Below are 21737 nucleotides of genomic sequence, written 5' to 3'. Positions count from 1 at the left end.
CCCGGGCCGCGGGAGCGCGCACGCACGCGCACCGAGTCCCCCCTCACCCGAACCAGCCACCCTCTCAAGTTGTAGCAGTTGCTTCCCGGGCGTGCTCCGTGGGCGGCCGGTGGGCGCGGGAGGCTGAGCGAGGGCGACGCTCCAGGGATCCAAGGATCCAAGGATCGGGGTACGGGTGGCCGCCCCGGGCGATGAGGGGCCATCGCTGACAGGAGAACGAGCGCTCGGCAGCGGCTCGCGCGGACCCGCGATGGAAGCGCCCCGGGAGGAGGCTCCCGGCCGGGCGGACAGCGCGGGCGGCAGCCGCTGAAGACCTGTCCGGACTCCGCGCGCTAAGGGGCCGCGAGGCGCGCCCGGCGTCCGCACCCGCGCGCTCGCCCCAGCCGTCCAAACTTCGGGCTCGCCTCCGCCCGCCCTCGTCGCCGGGCGTCAGCAACTTGTGCGGCCCGCGCGCCCCCGCCCTCCCCTCCGCCAGCCCCGGGAGGCGGCCGCGCGGCGCGGGGATGCGGCCGTGAGGCGCTGTCGGGTGAGGAGCAGCTCGCGGAGCGCGAGGGCGGCGCGGCCGGGGCCCGGGGCGCAGGGGCGCAGGCCCGCCGTGCCCGTCCCCCGCCGATTGCCCGGGCCAGCCGCCGCGGGAGGCGCCGATCGCCCGGGTCGCCGAGATGTCGTCGCCGTCGCCGCCCGCACCAGTTGCCTGCGCCGCCATCTCGGCCTCGGAGAAAGTGGACGGCTTCACCCGGAAATCGGTGCGCAAGGCGCAGAGGCAGAAGCGCTCTCAGGGCTCGTCGCAGTTCCGCAGCCAGGGCAGCCAGGCGGAGCTGCACCCCCTGCCCCAGCTCAAAGGTAACCCCCGGCCGCCCCTGGCCCGCGCTCCCGGGGCAAGCCCTACTCCCCTTCCCACCTGCGCGCTTGCCCCGCCTGCCCTTGCCTTGGCGATTTCAGGGTCCCCAGAGGTACCTGCGCTCCCTTCCCTCGTCCAGTCTTTCGACTCCCTGCCTCGCTGAGCCTCAACCCTGGTTTTCTCCAAGCTTAGCTAGTTCTTCTCTTTCTCTGTTTGTCCCTCAGTTGTCACATCCAGGGTCCAAACAAACTGCTGCCGAGTTAGCTGGCCTTTAGACGTAGCTATATAGAACTAGCTTAAAACCGGGACCAGGTGACAGATCTTACTGTCTCGTTAGACGTAAATGTTATACCTCAGAAGACCTCGATTGTCTTTGGAGAGGTTATGAAGGAAGAGTAATTTCTTTGCCGTGGAACGGGAACTTGGTTAGCGCGGCTATGCTTCCAAGGACTTTGTAAGGTTTTGTAAGTAATTCAGATTGGTATCCGTGCCTAATGCCTCGCAGGAGTGCTTGGCACTCCTTTTGGCTCTCTTTTCTCACCCGGTTTGGAGGCTTTTCATGAGTTGTTTACTGGCGTTCTTGCTTATTCTTTGAGAATTACTGGCTTTTAATTTAATAATTTTACGTCTTTGCATTTTATGAGCTAGATGTCATTAATGGAAAAGATGTTTATGTTCCTAGATATTTAAGAAATTCTTTGCAACCTGATAGAAACCTAGAGAATGAGTCACAAGGCCAAGAAATAAAAGAAAGGCTCATGCCAAAATAGATAAATGATCAGCAGATTTTTCAATTCTTTTGACAAAGATCCAGCATCCCTTTCAAGGCCAATCTGGTTGTGATTTGTCTTTGAGTCTATGAATCCTGACTTAGTTTGGCAAGGAGTGTAAAGAAAACCCTAGATCAAATCAACAGTTGACCAGCAACAGCTTGGAACCCCATTTAAACTCTACATCTGCCTCTCGGGGTGCTTCTGAATTAAGGATATACCACTGGTAGAATCACACAGACTTTTGAAAATAGTTTATGTTAGGTGTGTGGTGTCTCATTTGTTGCTTTATTGCTCTTTACCATACTAGAATTGTTCAAATTGATACAGCACTGTCAGTGGAGTGCAGCCATAGCCTAAAATAACTCTGTCCTACCTGTTAGGATAGTGAATTGCTACTCAGAGGTTTAAGCTTTTATACTTAATTAAGAGTTATTTTATCCTTTGTTTTTCATTAGTTTATCCTGTTAATTTTAGTTTGAAGTCTCGATACTAGCATTTTTCTTATGTATCTAATTTGCTAACGTGGTTTTCTTCTTCTTAGTGTTGTACTTCTTAGTTCCTCTGCTAGTAATTGAATTTTAAACATCTGGTTAGTCTTGAGATGCCTCTGTAGTAGATTTTGCCTTTAAGACGGACAGAAATCCACAGAATCAGTAATCAGACTCAAAGTTACCTGATGTTTGGTTGAAGATGTAGCAGGAACTGCCAATGTTTTCACATACAGAATTTGGTCAGTAGTAGAAAGAAATTGAAATTTGCGTGTATAGTGTTCCCCATAAGGTATTATTCATGATAAACTGATGCAGATTCGATTGAGGAAGTAAAACTTTTTACTTGAAAATAAAATCCTCAGGAAAAACTGCTTTAAATCCAGTTGTCAAAATGCTTGAAAAGTGATTTTTTTTTTTAATGGAGTTGTCTTACTTGGTGCTTTGGCAGTGCCCTTGATACCACCGTGTTGAGAGTTTTTTCTGTCAGTAGTATTTTCCCCCAGTTGTGGGTTTTAGCAAAAACAACAGCAGAAAACCCTTTCGTATGAAAGAGAAATTTTCTTAACTGCTCTGAAATACAATCTCACTGGTTGTGGAGTGATTCAGATATCCATGGGCATCCAAGATCTTTCAAGTATTTTATATCAACCAACCTGCTTGCTTACACTTTGTCCACATGCATCTGAACTGGAAAGGTGCCAAGGAGTTTTGTTAGAAACAGACTCTGAGTAAGATTAACAAAACAATCCAACCTTTTCAGTTTATTTTTGCAAAACCTTGTAGGTGAGTGGGTTGCATGATTTTTAAGGCTGAAAATGTTAAAAATAAATAGTGTAAGTTCCTCTGAGGGCTAGATGCTAGAAAATAAAACCAGGATCAGTATATGTGAATCACCTTTTCTGGTCTTGAAACTTGTGTTCTTGTAGGTTGTAATTTTTTTACCTAAAACTTGTTATTTCATAATGAACAATTCAGGAACTTGTTATTTAAGATAGGTCATCTTTCAGTGTTTAGCCTATTTTGGTTTAAATTTCTGAAAGGATTGGCTTGGTAAAATAGCTCCTTTACGTGTATAGACAGCTTAGTATTTCAAATAATTATCTTTGAAAACAAAACAAGACAATATTGCCTATGACAATTGGAACAACCAAAAACTGTGTGTCATTAATTCTTGTTATGTGCCTTTTCAATCTACTATAGTAATGCTATTATGCTGTTATCTAACAGTCTGGGGCTCAGTGTATTTTCACAAATATCTTTTTTTTTTTTTTTTTTTTTTTTTTGAGGTTTGAACAGGTTAGTTTCGGACCTGTGATTATCTAGATGGTGTTTCTTCTGACTTTGGGACTTTGGTCAAATGCCAGTAGTTTTGCTGTAACTCATTTTACATAAACTTCAAGTAGTATGGTTGAGAAAGTCTGGCCAGGAGAGGTCGTTACAGTAGAAAGTAAGTTTTTGATCTTTCTGAGTTATTTTCCTTATCAGTAAAGTGGGAATAATACTATCTCCCAGGATTGGAGAGAGTAAATGAAATAATTTAAGTGCCTGGAAATAAGCAAAGCAAGCTAGCTTCCATTCTCTTGTGTTTGAAATACAGGTTAAAATATTTTAAATGAGTAATTGTTAGTAGTGCTTAAATAAAAGCTTTCCTGGAATATTACTTTTAATTATGTGTGCGGGCGTATGAGTAGTGTCTGTAGAGCCCAGGGGTAATGGATGCCCTGGAGTTGGTCTTACAGGTGGTTGTGAATAGCTCTAACTTAGGTTCTAGGAACTGAGCTGCGGTCCTCTGGGAGCAGTACATACTTTTAACCTAGGGGTCTATCTATCCAGCCTGTAGTAATAATTTCTTACCAAGAAAAGGAATCAAATTAGTCACTATGACTATACAGACACACATTTCTCTTAGTAAACAGCAAGGAGCAGAAACTGATTTTGAGATTGAACTCTTCTTGAGATAAAGAGTGGCTGGAAAGATGGCTCACTGGTTAAGAGCACTGGCTTTTCCAGAGGACCTAGGTTCTGAGCCCAGCACCCATCTGTAACAACAGTACCAGGGGATCCAAAGCCCTCCTCTGACCTGTGAGGACACCAGGCACACAAGGGGTTTACAGACATACACCCGCACACAAACAAACAAACAAACAAATTAAAAAAAAAAAAGATGAGGTAAAAAACTTTCAGAGAATCATTCAGTTTCATTGTTGATCTCTGAAAAACTAAGGCCAGAACATTAATGCTGACTGAAGTTAGCTTGCAGTTGCCTGCTTAGAATTAGGGGGAAGTCTATGCACATGTTTTGTTGAGGTAGTGATCTTCTGAGTGAATTGTGACAGAATTAGGGTTTTTTTTAAGTTGATTTGGGGAGGGGCACCACTACTACTACTCTTTTAACGTTTAAGGTTCATGGATATTCAGTTATTTATCCAAACACAACATTTTTGTAAATAGGAAAAATACTAAGGTAAAGTTGAAATTCATCTGCACAAGTTAAGAGAAATGCTTTAACTGGCTATAACATTTCAGTTGTTTAGGGACTGTTTTCTAACTTGTCATAACCCTTCAACAAGAAATAATTTTTAAAAAAACTTTTAAAGAATATACTTAGAGAAATTGCTCAATATTGTGTCTAGTGCTAGTCTTCATATGAGGAAAATCTTTCTCCTTTAAGGCTAACGTCTTCAGAATTCCTATTTACGATCATATCCCCACCTCATTTTTTTTTTTTTTGGTCATCTTTATTAATTTCTGTGTTATTTTTGGAATCATCTAATTGAGTAAAGTGATAAATTAGGAAAATACATCTAACAAGTTGGTGAGACCATTGGAGTAGAGCGCTGTCCTGTAAATAGCAGATTTGAATTGTCTCCCTGCTTCAGTGATGACTCACAGTCGCTTGGGGCTAGCTGTTTAACCCCTGTGAACTTACTGTTTTCCACCTGTAGGAATAATGTTCTCCTTGATAAAGGCCTGTGATGATTGTATTTAGGTTATTATTGCCCCTTTGAGTTTTAGAGTCAAAGGTTTAGCTACAAAATAATATATTTGGGAAATAATAGGTTTTTGTGCTTTGCTTTGTTTTTTAATTTGGCTTTTAACATTGTAGCATATGCAGTAGAGTCTGGGTGTTAAGGACTGTGCTACACAGTATAGTCCTCCTTAGGCACTTGGAAAGCTTAAAAAATATCCTCTCCTGGCCTATATCCCTCAGAGTCTGCTAATTGGTCTAAGGTGGAATCTAGGCTTGTTTGTTTTTTAAAACTGCCAGGGTGATCCTCATGTGCAGTTAGGAGTGGGGGCCAAGCAGCACAAATTTAGTGTCTGCTGGATTAATTCATTCATTGAAGCTTTGTCTTTCTCTTTGGTACTCATGGTTCCTTACTCTCCGCCCATTAACTTTTCCTGCCCTCACTTCACCCTCTGGTATTTACAATTTACTCTTTTAACTCTGCTGCCCTCTATGGCTGGCTAGTCGGCACTGTTCTGAGTTTTCATATGATAAGATTCTGTTAGGTCTTGTTTGATATCTAAAGAAAGCCCAGCTGTTGTCATCCAGTGCCAGGAGATCAGGTGTTTGCTCGCTTGCTTTTGTTTTGTTGTTTGGAGTTGAGATTGAGTAGGCAACAAACATTTGGGAACACAGTAGATGTTGGCTTAGCTTTAATTTCATTTTTCGGGATCACTGGTGATGACGCCAATTGCTTTGGAGTACCAAACTGTTGTCTTCTATCTGAGGTCTTCTCTTTCTTGAAGATCTTAGCCTAATATTTCTACTGGGTATATTAAAATATAATGGTGGTGTACACTGTTTCTCCTGCCACCAGAGTCAAGCAGATCTCTGAGTATGAGACCATCCTGGTTTACATAGCAAATTCCAGGCCAAGCAAGACTGCATAGTGGACCTATCTTTAAAAAACAAAACAAACAAAACTAATGGGAAAGTGAGCTGTTGAATTTAACTGTTTTGCGTCATGTCTTATATTTATTTTTTTATCAAGTGTTTTCTTCCAGCGATTTTTTTCATGTTGATGTTCAACTTAATCTTGACCATGGCTCTTTGTGGAAGGTAGCAGTGAGGCTCCAGAGCCGCTTTTAGTTCATTTTCCTAGTTTGTCTTTGGCCTTTCTACTAACCACTCTGGATAATACTACCATTTGTTGATTTGTTGTGGGTGAATGTTCAGTTGATATTTAGTAGTTTGCTCCCTGGAATGAGATGGTAAATTTTATTTTGCAAAAGTAGATTTTTTTTTTTCAAAACACATAGTACCAAGTACAGTATAATAAATGTCATGTAGACACAGTCGCTATTTTGATAAAATTCTCCTTGGTTGTCTTTTAGTCACCTACCTTCCTGCATTGATAGTGCTTTTGCCAGAATGTTCAATATTGACTATGAGACCCGTTCTTTTTTGTTTGCTTTGTGTTTTAATATATTTATGCCTAAAACAGTTAAGCTAAGTAAATGAATTCTGATTTCCTAGTACTTTGATAATCGTAAAGAATGAGTAAGGCTCTGGCTTGGTCTAAGGTATGTGTGCTGCTGAAGTGAGCACAGCAAATGCCAGATTAAAGCAAAGGAAACTGCCCTTGCGTCTGACATAGCGTGACCCAGCACTGATGTTCTAGGAAAGCAGTTGTGTACAGTTGTGTGGAATAAAATCAGATAAGCTGAAATAGTTTGTATCTATGATTTATATTTTTTCTCTTTATTTTTTTGTGGTAAGATCTCATGGTGTATTCTGGACTGACCTCAGACTCACTACTGTGTAGCCCAGATGGGCCTTGAACTCATGATTCTCTTTCCTCCCGTGTGATGGGATTACAGGCCTGCAGGACCTTGCCTGGCTAGTTTATATTAATCTCTACATTTGAGGTGCAGTCTTAATTTATGAGGATGTACTTGAAGGAAATAAAAGAAACAGATCTAAAATCTATAATTACTTTTAGTACATTATTGTGTGACAAGAAAACCTAATTGCTGGAAGTTTGACATGACAGGCTGGGTTTATGTAAAATAGACTCTGCTTGTCGGAGCAGGATAATTGAATAATAAGCAGTTTCGAGACTTTTTATGTGTATCTTAACTTTTAACTCTTTGCTGAAGGACTTTGTTTCCGTGAGCTTTTTGAGTGAGTAATGAAAAGTTTTAGAAATGTTATTTTGATTCACTTTCCTGTAAAGAAACTTACTAGGTTTTATTTGGTCATGTCAGTCAGTGTAGTTTGCTGACTATGGTAGGTTTACATGATCTAAGAGAACCTATTTCTTTCTTTCTTTTTTCCTTTTTTTAAAAGATTTATTTATTTATTTATTTATTTATTTATTATATGTAAGTACACTGTAGCTGTCTTCAGACACTCCAGAAGAGGGCATCAGATTTTGTTACGGATGGTTGTGAGCCACCATGTGGTTGCTGGGATTTGAACTCAGGACCTTTGGAAGAGCAGTCGGCACTCTTAACCACTGAGCCATCTCACCAGCTCCCGAGAACCTATTTCTTTTTTTTTTTTTTTGTATATACAAAACACGAAGATATTGCTTCACTTGCAGACAGGTTCCTGACCAGACACGGAGACGAGACAGAGAAGTGGGGATGGACAGAGGAGAGCGCTGCGTGCAGAGGAGGAGGGAGAGGGGGCAAGGGTGTCTTCTCCCAGCATAAATCTACAGGCAGGAGCAGGAGTGCGCAGGCCTGGGAATGCTGGAGGCCGTGCTGGCACTGGCTATGGTGGTGTAGGCAGGAGGCAGAGCCCAGAATGTCCACCTGCTCAGCCTCTGATGCCTGGCTCTTCAGGTATCAGCTCAGAGAGAGTTTGGGATGAGGATACAGGGCCAGCTGGTCAACTGGCCAGAGAGGAAAGGCGGTTTCGATCTCTGGAGTCTGGAAAACAGGAGAAGCAGGCTCCTTCCACTCATCTTCCTCACCTCTGGCTGGCCCTGTCCATCCTACCAACCTCCCTATCCTGTCAAGATGCCCACAATATCCAAGAGCAGGTACATAAACAAGGGGCTTTTAGCTTCTCTTGAGCAGGCAGGACAGGAGAGGCCACTGGACTCCTGCTCTTCCTGGGCCATTGGGCTGGCAGGCGGAGCTCACTTGGAGGGTGGGAGCAGCCTGTCCTAGAGGGACAAGGGAGGGGCCGGGAGGACACTGGTGAAGGGCTGGCCAAGGATCGAGGACGTGCACGCACGCTGGGTCAAAGTGCAGGGCAAGCCGGGCAGTGGTGGCGCACGCCTTTAATCCCAGCACTTGGGAGGCAGAGGCAGGCAGATTTCTGAGTTCGAGGCCAGCCTGGTTGACAGAGTGAGTCCCAGGACTGCCAGGGCTACACAGAGAAACCCTGTCTTGAAAAACCTGTCTTTTGGAGATGCTGTGTGTAGGCTATAAGAACTTTCTCATACTGTGGCTACATTAGCATAGCACTGTCTTTTCCACTGGTCCCCCCCCAATTTGAAAGCAGGAGATAAAGTGGTCTGCGATAACTGGGACTTGCACATGGACTTAATTAGGAGAATTCATCAAACACTTAACTGATTTTAGTCTCCTAGAGTTTCTGGAGGAGATGAAACTGGACAATGACGTAGCATTGTTGCGCGCACTCAACTGGCCAGGAAGAACGACGCTGCAACAGGATCCTTCTGCACACGTTTATTCAGTCCTGTTTCTTCTTGTTTATATCTCCCTTGTTTATATCTCCCTTGTTTATATCTCCCCTGTTTATATCTCCCTGTTTATATCTCCCTGTTTATATCTCCCTTGTTTATATCTCCCTTGTTTTTATATCTCCCTTGTTTTTATATCTCCCTTGTTTATATATCTCCCTTGTTTTTATATCTCCCTCGAGCCCTGGGCCTCTCACTCTTTTATACTCTCAGTTCCCATCCACGCACAGCAGGCCACGCCACCTCACCAGGCACGCAGCTTCAGCTAATCAGGGCAGCAGGGGCAAATCTCCATCAAATTGGATTCACCTGTATCCTGGTACACCTGCGCAGCACTCAAGATGTTTGTGTCTTATATGAGGAAGTCAGGTGCAAGTCATATGACTTAGCTGCAGTCCCTGGCGCCTTTGGGACTGCCGCCACACCCGCTCCCCACAATTCCCCCTTTTTTCTTTTTTGGCAGAGAGAATGTCTGTAGATAGCCCCCCGCAACCATGCCCCTTACCCGTCCTTGGGTGACAAACAGCATTGGTTTGATCCCTGTCTTAGGTTGGTGACATGCCCAGGGAGTCTTATCACTGACTACCTCTCTATCATGCCAAGCCACACCTGGGGAGATTGTGTTTTGCTTGTGGCAGGTGCATCAAAAGGCCAGGATGTTAATTAACTTATGGCCAGATCTTAATTGCTGCAAGCAAGCCTCATGGGTGAAGGTAGAGGTCTGATCCCCCGTGTGCAAGCATAGGGGCCCTACACAAAACCATCCCTTAGGCTCATCACCCAGAGAGGTCTTGGCCAGCTCCCGTGTCGTTTTTCCTGGGGGAAGGGAACTAGGACACTGAACCTTCATGCAATCAGACATGCCTTCCACAGGATGCCAACAGCAAGCTATCCTCTGTGCAGTGCTTAGCCTCGCACCCCACGGCATAACGCAGCATAATTTCTTTTAGAGCGGCAAACCGAATCTGAGGAGATTGTCCCGCCTCCACTGCAGCAAAAGCCTACGCTACCATGGCGAAAGTGCGGGCCGCACACTCTGCACCTAACACATGTGCCAAACACAAAACACACACACACTATAACAAGCATACATCCCAGGGCTCTCATCCCCGCTCATCTTCCCTGAAGCAAGGGATAGATAGCCAGAGGGGCTATCTCTTTAAGGGGAATTCAGGGATCAAAAAGCGTGGAAAATTTTGAATGTCATGTCGAGCTGGTATCGGCTTCTGGAATACCGAAAGGATCTCTCATCTCGGCTCCATCCTTTGTGCTTGTGGGATCATCCACCACATCCACAGGGGCAACTGGATCAGGAGCCTCATTCTTGCAGCGTCTCACCAATCTCTCCGGCACGAAAAGAGGTTCCGTCTGGTCCTGTGGGAACACACAAACAGACCCTCTCGCCCACGTCAACACCTGATCTGGTCGATCCTCTCCAAATCTCCAGACAGAAGGTCCACCTACAGGTGGCTGCTGAGGAGGCATAGGGAGAGGACGCAGAAGCTAATTCGCCTTCCTCCTCCACCTCTGCTCTTATATTTTGTCCTTTCTGTCCACCTGATAACACTGTGTCTCCTTTCTTTTTCTTTTTTCTTTTTAAGCCCTTCTCCTCTTCCGACATATTTTCTTGTTGCTCTATAAGGATTTTCTGACCTGTCTTGACTGCCTCTACACACAGTTTCAAACAGTAACAGAGTCCATATATCAGAACAAACAAGACCAAAACTATCAGACCTACCCACAAAGGGTCAATGGAAGAAAAAAGCATAACTACACAGCGAGGATCTATTGATCACTACACTGAGGTTATCATAGTTCCTTAATCTGTCCTGAAACCGTGAACCTTAACTTGTCCCAAAGCCGGGAACCTTTTGTTACCTTGTGCCTGCTTGCTGGCAACTTTATGCTCACCTCTATTTTATCAGAGGTCCTTCCCAAACTCCTGGGTTACTTTGTGCCTACTTCCTGGCAACTTTATGCTCACCTCTATTTTATCCGAGGTCTTTCCCAAAGTCCTGGGGTCGCAAGTTTCACTCACCGTGAACTTACCCTGCCGGCAACCACTGACTGCTGAAAGTTCTGAACTCGGTGGGGGAGTCGGTTCCCCGTACGGGCCACCAATTGTCGCGCCCGCTCTCGACCAGCAAGAACGACACGACCACCAGTCCTTCTAACAGCAGTTTATTCAGTCTTCATCTTTCTTCTTTCTCTTCATCAGTACCGTTCCCCAGCTGAATAGTTCTGAATCCACGCCAGATCCTTCTCAACAGTCTGTTTCACGGGAACCTTTATTAACCACTTCTTCCCCGTTATGCAGTTCTGAATCCTTCCTGTAGCAGGGGGTCTTCGCTCATGCCTGAAGATGTTTCTTTTCCCGGGTTTCAGCACCACTTCTCAACAGTCTGTTTTATGCAGAAGGATCTTGTTGCGCGCACTCAACTGGCCAGGAAGAACGACGCTGCAACAGGATCCTTCTGCACACGTTTATTCAGTCCTGTTTCTTCTTGTTTATATCTCCCTTGTTTATATCTCCCCTGTTTATATCTCCCCTGTTTATATCTCCCTGTTTATATCTCCCTGTTTATATCTCCCTTGTTTATATCTCCCTTGTTTATATCTCCCTTGTTTTTATATCTCCCTTGTTTTTATATCTCCCTTGTTTATATATCTCCCTTGTTTTTATATCTCCCTCGAGCCCTGGGCCTCTCACTCTTTTATACTCTCAGTTCCCATCCACGCACAGCAGGCCACGCCACCTCACCAGGCACGCAGCTTCAGCTAATCAGGGCAGCAGGGGCAAATCTCCATCAAATTGGATTCACCTGTATCCTGGTACACCTGCGCAGCACTCAAGATGTTTGTGTCTTATATGAGGAAGTCAGGTGCAAGTCATATGACTTAGCTGCAGTCCCTGGCGCCTTTGGGACTGCCGCCACACCCGCTCCCCACATAGCATCTCTGTATTATTCCAGATGCATGTGTGCCTGTAGTTAGTGAGCCAGCCTTAACTTGAATGTAAGTACAACTGGAGTAGCGGATGTAATGAGGACATGCTTCTAGGTTAGTCTGAAGTCCTGTTTCCTTCCTGGGAAGGTCTGGTCAACCAGTAGGAGAGGGGAAATGTCTGAGCTTTCCTTAGCTGCTCCAGCGGTGGGGCAGCCAGGCATGGAGTTGGTGCTTGGTGTGGCTGATCTCTGGCGTTTCTGTGATCACCTGGATAACCCTGCGCACACTTGGAAACTTGTTTTTAGTTCTAGAGCAGTAATGACTATTTTAGGATGTAATACTTGGTGTGAGTCATAAATGGGTCTCGGTTTCGTTGTTTTCTGAAATAAAGTCTTTTAAAAAAGGATACACAGTGAGAAAGATCATTCTTAACTGCCTTGTTTCTTTATGTGGCTTTTTTTTTTTTTAAGAGCTCATAGATTGTTAAAAACAAAACTCCCCTTTCAGAGCAAATCTCTCATACTTTTCTGTCAGCGAGACAGTGTAAGAGTAGGCCAGCCTGCTCACCTCATGCTTTAACTTTATAGAGTATTATAAACAGCATGACTTTTCTGAAAGAAAAATAACAATTTTGAAATGATCCTGGATAAATTATTTACTACTAGAAATAGTGAATTGGGTCATTTGAAACCTTGGTTATGAACTTCACATACTAAGGCTGTTGAGATGGTACAGCAGGCCAGTGATCGATGCCAAACCCAGTGACCTGCATTTGTAGCTGTCCTCTGATTCCCACCTCCGCCCATGCCCTGAGAGCACATACTCAGTCCAAAGTAAGTAAATGTTAAAAATAAATAAATTTCCACATACCAAAATTAAGTCTTCTTTTTAAAGATTTTTATTTATCGGTATATGTGTTTCTGTGCATGTATGCGCACTCACACAGGCATGCTTTGGCACACATATGGAGGTCAAAGGGCAACTTGTGAGAGTTGGTCCTTCTATATGGGTTCTGGGGATTCAACGCAGGCTGTCAGGCTGGTAAGTGCCCTTACATGCTGACCTATCTCTCTGGCTCAGAAGTAGCTTCTCATTCATTCATTTATTTATTTATTTATTTATGGTGTTGAAGACTGAATGAGAAGCAGGATAAATCTTGTGTTAATGCCTACACAACCCTCAGAAGTAGCTTCTTATTCATTTATTTATTTATTTATTTATTTATGGTGTTGAAGACTGAATGAGAAGCAGGATAAATCTTGTGTTAATGCCTACACAACCCTAAAGAAACGCCTGCCACGTTTCTAAGAGTCTTGTTTCAGGAGTCTGTACATAGATCTATGTATAAAATCCAATTAAATCCATCACTGCCCCAGAAAATTGATTAAATATCCTAAGGTTGCCACTCCCAAACCCTCTCACAGAGCCAGCCTGTGATGGCGAAGGAACTGGAACAGGCATAGAGCTGTGGTCCTGCCGTAGACTTGAGCTTCTGTTGAAGAAGGTAACGTTCTCAGTAAGTGGCAGGCGTTTCTTTACAGTTGTGTAGGCATTAACACAAGATGGATTTCCTCACAGCCATTAAAGTGAGAGCTATGGTTTTCTTAGCCTTCCATTTGATGGGTGAAGATCTGCTTAACATTTCTGGTCCCTTAAAAGGTATCACAAACTTGGGCTGGAGAGATGGCTCAGCAGTTAAGAGCACTGACTCTTCCAGAGGTCCTGAGTTCAATTCCCAGCAACCACATGGTGCCTCACAACCATCTGTAATGGGGATCTGATGCCCTCTTCTTGTGTGTCTGAAGACAGCTACAGTGTACCCACATACATGAAATAAATAAATCTTTAAAAAAAAAAAGTGTCACAAACTCTTGTTTAATGAACAGTAGGTTCAAATTAGATTAAGGAGATGACACAAGTTTTCCATTGTTTCTCCCAAGAGACGGTTTTCAGCAGTATGCTAACTCATTTCCATGGCCAGGAATTTAATTACCATTAAAATATAACTGTATCCATAAATATTATTTAGAAGGATTAAAAGATAGCTTATAGCTAGTATGTGCCCATACTCTCAGTATTTTAATGGCTTAGGCAGGAGAACTGCGAGCTCTAGGCTACCCTGGGCTACATAACCCAGTCAAGAGAGGAAGGCAGGAGGAGGGAGAGGCATAGCATATCTAGTAACCCATCTGTGTTCCCTATTCTCACTGCTTTATCAGAAGAGATATTGGAAATTCAAAAGCTAATCTGTAATTAGCTTCCCTCCTTCTTTCTCTGCCTCTCTCTCCTTCTTTCTTGGCCTTTCTCTCCTCCTTTCTTCCCCTCTTGACTGGGTTATGTAGCCCAGGGTAGCCTGGAGCTCTCAGTTCTCCTGCCTAGGCCATCAAAATATTGAGATTATGGGCACATACTAGCTATAAGTTTTATATTTTGGAGTAAGAACTAACCAGTATCTTTGAATGGTAATTAAAGTTGTTGTTAAGTTTAGGCAATATCCTAGTGGTTTTCCTTAATACACATTTATATAGTAAGATATCAGACTGATAGCGTGCCTGTTGGCATTTCCTCCGAGTGCTGTCTTTACTCTCTTCTCAGTTTTCAGTTGTAACAAAATCACAGACTCTTAACTAAGTCATAGTTAGTAATAGTGCCGAGTCATTTGTTAAATAAATAATCCTGTTGCTTCCTTTCTGTAGCCTGATCTTTAGTTTTAGATAAAAGCTAGTTTAGGCTCTTAGCTATAACGTTCTCGGGTATTGCCAAAAAGCTACATGTCCTATATCCTGTGTCAGTCTCTTAAATTAGAATTCTGGACCACATCCTCGGCCTGCCACTGAGTGGTGGTGCTGGGTTGCTATGATACTGTGCTTGTTCTATTATTTGTAGCATGAATCCTATATGAGATGTTACTTTAGATTTCAGAATAAATGAGCAGCAGTAACTGGGGATATAGTTTATAAAATTACCTTATTACAAATTATGCCTGCCCTTTTAAATACTTGTTATTAAACACAGCACTAACAAATGAAAAAGCTGAAACACTTGATTGTGCTTGGGTTTCTCCCATTGGCTTCAGTGAAGATGGTGAAGAAGACGAAAGCTTTAAGACAGGCTGTTCACGTATCAGTGTTCCCTTTCCATCTGGCAGCAGCCATCATGTGAGCCAAGATTTGTGCACACAAATACATCCAAGAGCCATGGAAGAAGAAGCAGTGTGACTTGATGTACTTTCTTCTCTGTCCACTGCAGGCAATACCGGCAACTCTGTGCTACACAGGGCCTGATAAAACTCGCAGACTGAGATACAAGGTTGAGCAAGCTATGTCATGTACAGGGTTTGCACGGTTCCTAAGGGTGTAACGTAGGCAAATCTGTCCATCGTGGTGTTGACCAGCTAGCTTGCCTAAAGTCTGTTGCCAAGGAGAGAGCTGGATGCCATGGTGAGACCTGAATTCTTTTTTCTTTTCCTTTTTTAAGATTTATTTTATGTATGTGAGTACACTGTAGCTGTCTTCAGACACACCAGAAGAGGATATCAGATCCCATTACAGATGGTTGTGAGCCACTATGTGGTTGCTGGGAATTGAACTCAGGACCTCTAGAAGAGCAGTCAGTACCCTTAACCACTGAGTCATCTCTCCAGCTAAAAATAATTGTTTTTATCTTGTGCTTTTCAAGATTTTGTCCTTGCCTCACTCTAAGAACTCTGACTGCACTGAGCCTGTAGTTTATGGGTCTCCTGGGTTTTATCCTTCCTTTTGGTTTTTTGGTTTCCAGTTGTTTGCTGCATGTGTGTATGGGCAGTGTGTGGATGCTTATGTGCTACAGAGTGCGTGTGGCGGTCAGAGGATAACTTCAGAAGCCCGTTCTCTCTTCCACTGTGTGGATTCTAGCTTGGTAACAAGCACATACTGGGTGAGCCATCTTGCTGGCCTGAATTGGTCCTTCTTGGATTTCACCGAGCTCGTTGGTTACACCAGGTTAGAATAATATATTCAATATATTTGCAGAGTAGTTGTCACTGCTTCAAATGTCTTTTTTCTGTTCCTTTTCTCTCTCCTTCTGGTACTTCCATTATGAATATTTTAGTGTAATGATAGTATTCTATAGGGCATTAAAGCTCTGTTCATTTTTTTCCATTTTTAAAAATAGAATCATTTATTTTATTTTATATGTGAATGTTTTTCCTGCGTCTATCTTACATGCTATACCCTGTGTGTATCTGGAGCCCAAAAGACCATTGGATTCCCTGAAAATGGGGTAATCCATGGTGGTAAATCACCACGTGGGTACTGGACTTGAACCCAGGTCCTCTACAGGAGCAGCAATGCCAGCCCTTCTTCTATCTCTTTTTTTTTTTTTTTTTTTTTTTTTTTTTGGTTTTTTTCGAGACAGGGTTTCTCTGTATTGCCCTGGCTGTCCTGGAACTCACTTTGTAGACCAGTTCTATCTCTTTAAGATTGGAATATATCTCTTGATATGTCTTTCTGTCCTGATGAGCCCCTTCAGTGAATTTTTCTTTGTTAGACTACTGCAGTCTATGATCTCCATTACTTCTCTTTATTCATACTTTTCTGACTCCATTTAACGAGACATTGTCATGACATCTTTCTTTAATCATGGCTCCCTTTGAGTAATGGTTTCTTGGCAATCATAATCTGTTAGATCTAGTGTGAACTCTCAGAAGCAATTAAGTATGCTGTGCCCTTTTCCCCCTTCTTGTTAACCCATGGGCTGTACTTTTCCAGACAGAGGGGTAGGGATGGAAGTAGGAAGGGTGTGGACATGACTCTCATACCAAAAGACTCCTCTACATACTAAAAGCTCTTCCCTTTTACAGGTCTCTTCTGACAGTAAGTTGGCTTATGAGTTCTTGGTGAATCTAGAATTCTCTATCATTCCCTTCCATCATAGCCCCTGCTGTTTCTGAGAGTACTTGTAAACTAAAGATTTCTTTGGGAAAGAAGAGCTAGCTTTATGCAAGGGTAACCTGTAGGTAGTAGCCTAAGGTCTTTTTATCTTGCATACAATGCCAGGGGTAGGGTGATTGGGGTCATATTCTTAGTGGTGCTGCCCAAAAGTACAGTCTCTGTGGTATGAGTAGAGTAAGAAGGGAACTCTCACCTCTCTACCTAACTTGGTGATAGAAGTACCAGTGTCTGTTAGTACCTGAGGAAGGCTGTCAGGAAGATTGAAGTAGAGAGAGCCTCTGGTTTTTTTAATAGAATTCCTGCCTAACTGGGCGAAGGGAAAAGGAGCAGTCTTCATTTAGATTATGCTTACTAAATTTTCATAAATTATTTGTGGCATGGGACTCAAACCCAAGGCCTTGTTCATATTAGTTGAACGTTTTTCTACTGGGCTATTTAGTGCCTTGAGTTTTCATAGATATTCTTAGATAGGTGTTTCCTCACTTGCTGTTTGCCCTTGGGCCTATTCATAGTCTTTAAATGATGCTTTATTATTTATTTTAAAACCTTATTTATTTATTTAGAAAAGGGGTTTTTCTACATAGCCCTGCCTATCGTGGATCTCCATGTAGACTATATGTAGACCTGACTAGCCTTGAACTTTTGGTGTTCTTCCTGCTCTGCCTCTCAAATGCTGGAATTACAGGCATGTACCACCATACTTGACTAAACAGTTATTTTAAACTGAACATTGAGGAAGCAGGTAGATCTGAGGAATTCTTTTTTTTTTAAAGATTTATTTATTGATTATATGTAAGTACACTGTAGCTGTCTTCAGACACTCCAGAAGAGGGCATCAGATCTTGTTACAGATGGCTGTGAGCCACCATGGGGTTGCCGGGATTTGAACTCTGGACCTTTGGAAGAACAGTCGGGTGCTCTTACCCACTGAGCCATCTCACCAGCCCTGATCTGAGGAATTCTTATCTTTGACTTGACTATAATTTTAACTTGTTTATAGTAATAATTAGTACATTTTATCTAAGATATCATAGCTTCCAGATACAAAGTTATACACTTACATTTGAAATTTTAGAGGATATGGGAAATTTTCTTGAAGTAAATAGCTTTCTAAAACTGACACAAGAAGAAACAAAAATTTCAGTAGGTATGTGTCTATTTGATTGAGTCTGAATTAAGAAAGATCATTACTAGAAAATAAAATTGCAGAGCAATGTGCCTTATGAACATAAATGAAAAATCTTTAGTCAAATATTGGCAGATTGAAGTCTAAAATATATGGATAGAAATAATGTATATTTACCATGTAAGATTTGTGCCAGGGACATAAGCCTATCTTTTTTTGTTTTGTTTTGTTTTTGTTTTTTGACTAACAATCATTTCTTGACCTTTTGCCCATGTTCTAATGTGAAACTGACTAACTTTGGTTCTTGACAAAGATATAAAGAATAGAGATTGAAGAAAAGATTGTCTTCTTAGCAACAGAGCCAGAAAAACTGATTCCACATATAGAAGAATGGGACCTGGTCCATATCTATTACCTTGCACTGTAATCGACTTGGGCTGGATCAGAGGCCTTCAGTTAGTAAGACTTGACTTTGACACTGCTGGAAGTAAAGCACTTCATGATAGATCATAGGCAGGAACCCAACAGCCCAGGAAATAATTCTGGGAATTGGCATAATTAGAATTCCATGAAAGTGGGGAGAGATAAGTCTTGCCCATCTACTCATCAGCCTGGAGATTTGCCCAAATATGTAAAGAGAGCTGCAATATTAAACACACAGAAATTATCCAGTTAGTCCATGGACTCGTGGCCAAATAGATAGTTCTCAATAGAAGGAATAAAACGGCCAATAGTACTTTAAAATTGTTCAATATCCTTAGCCATCAGGAAAATGCAAATTAAAACTGTTTTGAGAGCCCATCTCACCCCTGCCAGAATGGCTGACAAGAAAACAAATGGCCGCCAATGCTATCTATCAGGGCTTTGGGAAAGGGCATCCTTATTCACTGCTGGTGGGAAGGCACATTTCTGCAGTCACATGGAAATCAGTGTGGAAGTTTCTCTCAAACAACTGAAAACAGAGCTACCTATAAACCAGCTAATCCACTCTTGGTATGTACCCAAAGGACTCTGAACTCAGCATATTACAGAGTTGACTTACATACCCATGTTTATTGCTGCTCCACTATTCACAGTAGCCAGAAAATGAAACCAGCATAGATATCTATCAAACAAAGAACGCAGTACATGGATACAGTGGTTTTATTCACCTTATGTTAGGGTTTTTTTTTTTTTTTTTTTTTTTTTTTTTTAGAGGAACAGAATTGATAAAATGAATCTATATTAAAAGAGAAATTACCAGAGTGGCTTACAGGCTGTGGTCCAGCTAGTCCAACAATGGTTGTTTCCTGAAGGAAAGGCCAAATATAATCTGGTAGTTGAATCCACAAGGCTGACTTTTAGTTGGTGTCCTGAAGAAGTAAGTTGTTAGAGAGAGAGAGAGAGAGAGAGAGAGAGAGGAGAGAGAGAGAGATGTGTGTGTGTGTGTGTGTGTGTGTGTGTGTGTGTGTGTGTGTAACGTCTCAGCAACAGGATAGATGAACTTGCCAGCTAGAGTGAGGGCAAGCAGGCAAAGAGCAAAACTTCCTTCTTCCATGTACTTTTTTGTGGTATACAACCAGAAGCTGTGGCTCAGAATTAGAACAATCTTTTGACCTCAGAAGACCCAGTCAAGAAAAATCCCTCAGAGGTGTGTCCAGTTACTTGGGAATTAATTGACTCAGTTAATATTGACAATCAAGGCTAGCTTCATATAGCTTATAAAGAAGCAGTGAAGCTCTGGCATGTACAGAAGAAAGGAGGAGACAGGGAATCATTAGGAGAAAGCTCCAGTGCCAGAAAGGCACTGTTTTACTCGTACGCAGAGCCCAGGTTTGGGGGCCGGGGAGAGAGAAACTAGAAGAGATCATGAAAGGGGAGAGAAGTCGTAAAGGTGGGGCAAAATGAGAGTGATGGATGCATAGAGACATGTGACACGAGAGTAGGAGAGGGCCCTGTCTGGGCCGTTCTTGGCGGCTTCTTTGTCTAGAGCAGTGGCTCACAGCCTTCCTAGTGCTACCCTTTGATACAGCCCCTCAGGTTGTGGAGACTCCCAACCGTAAAATTATTTTTATTGCTACTTCATAACTGTAATTTTGCTACTGTTGTGAATCGTTATCTGTTTTCCTATGGTCTTAGGTGACCCCTGTGAAAGGGTCATTTGACCCCCAAAGGGGTTGAGACCCACAAATTGAGGACCACTGTTTAAAGGAACATCGGCTGCTCCATTGATAGCATTGTTCTCTGCATTCCAGTGGTTGGAATCTCAGCTTCATTACCAGTTTACTATATCATCTTAGGCCTGCCTAATCTGGGGTCTTTTAGTATTTTAATTTGGGGGGTGCTTCTCTTCTGTTCCCCAGCTCCTGATAATTATAGCATTTTACATATTGTGGAATGGTATCTCTCAAACTTTTATTAAACTACATACTATCATATGAAGCACATCTTGCTTTACAACTGAGGACTCAAATACAGTGCACTGAAATAATACTGTCACATTGGCCTCTGATTGTTTTGTTTGCTTAACTCCAGTTGTGACCCATCAGAATGATACTACTGTCTGGTTGGTTTCAATCCATACTTTGAAAACCAGTATTCTAGGGCAGTGTTTTGTTGTTGTTGTTGTTTTTAGAGTGTGAGCCTGGTACATCTCAAGCTGGGTATTTGGGGGAAAAAAAAATGAGGAGTTTAGGAAACACCTGACAGGGCTTCGGGAGAGTTTTTGAAGGTGTGTAATGGATCTCCAAAGGGGAAACGCTTATTTCTCCAGAACTGTCTTAGTCTCTCCTGCTTGTCACAGGGATTTTTATTTTTAACAGTGGTAAAGTCTTTAGTGAAATCAAATTTCAATCATAATAAGATGGAAAAGTTACATGCATTTTTAAAACTCATATTCAAGCCAAGTTTAAATTAATTATGTATTTCGCAAAGGCACAGCACATGTGTTTCTTTATAGCTCGCTCCTTGATTGTGCAGTTTCTCTTGTACTGTTCATAATATCGTGTAGTGCCTTCTTATTGCTGGCTTAGTGATGGTTTCCAGGGGAGTCCTTTAAAGTAGCCTTAGCTCTGAGGATGTTACCGAAGATGAGCACAATTTGGTATTACAGGTCGTATAATATTCTTCCCTAGGCAATATAAAAACCTTAACGCATTGAAGTTGTTGACTTTGCTGTACATCTAATAGTTATGGATTGCTCTTTGGTAAATACTTGGGAGAGATCAAAATACTTCTGCAGGTGTATGTAGGATTGGCTTCGTTGTATCATTTAAGTGGAGTTCACCGGTGTATTACTGAACTTTCCTCATCACTGTGTCAAAAAGAAAGAATTTAAGGGAGAAAATGTTTGTTGTAGCTCATGGTTTCAGAGAGTTGTAGTCTGTCCCAGCCAGGAAGGCCATATAATGGGAGCATGTGGCTCCAGATGCTCGCTTGTGTCAGGACAGACAGGAAGTGGCAACACGAGTCGGAGCCAGAAGTGGTATAGCTCCCACAAGCCCACCCCTAGTCACCTATCTCTGCTATCTCGGCCCCTTGCTGCAACGCTTCCACAGGCCAAGAAACACCACCAGCAATGGACCACATTAGCCTGTAGGAACAGTTCAGATTCAAACCATACTCCCTGTTATTTTAAATACCCTTCTCTTATATACTCAGGGTTCATTTATATGTTTTTAAGAAGTTAATATCCATCAATGTGTTAGTTTCCCCGTTGCTCTGACAGAAATACCTGATACAAATAAAGGAAGAAGGCTTTTATTTTTAGCTGCATGCACTTGGGCAGAAGAGGAATGTGTGGAGGAGCAGCTTCTTCACCACTGATAGCTAAGGAAGGCACTGAGTGAGAGACTTGGTCCTGCAGATAAGAAACTTGGTGTCGTGTGTGGTGGTGAGAGCGAGGGGAGAGAGGGCGGGACTTGCCTATGAGTGGTGGTCACATGTGCAAGAGGATAAAGCGTGAATTTGTAGTCATTCCAGTATC

At 42.8% G+C, this 21737-nt stretch overlaps 1 protein-coding gene and 1 pseudogene across 1 annotated transcript in view; one reads left to right on the top strand and one right to left on the bottom strand.

The window, feature by feature from the left end:
* Nucleotides 1-37: 37 nt before the first annotated feature.
* Ppp2r5a (protein phosphatase 2, regulatory subunit B', alpha) overlaps nt 38-21737 on the top strand; it is a 45061-nt gene continuing 23361 nt past the window's right edge. Inside the window, exon 1 of the mRNA NM_144880.4 lies at nt 38-843. Within this exon, the coding sequence (NP_659129.2) occupies nt 663-843 (181 nt within the window). The 5' untranslated portion in view covers nt 38-662. The remainder of the gene's footprint in view (nt 844-21737) is intronic.
* Nucleotides 7619-8463, bottom strand: Rab11b-ps1 (RAB11B, member RAS oncogene family, pseudogene 1; annotated as a pseudogene).

The sequence above is a fragment of the Mus musculus genome, chromosome 1, assembly GCF_000001635.26.
Source record: "Mus musculus strain C57BL/6J chromosome 1, GRCm38.p6 C57BL/6J".
Lineage (NCBI taxonomy): Eukaryota > Metazoa > Chordata > Mammalia > Rodentia > Muridae > Mus > Mus musculus.
This window is presented reverse-complemented; position numbering and strand designations above follow the sequence as displayed.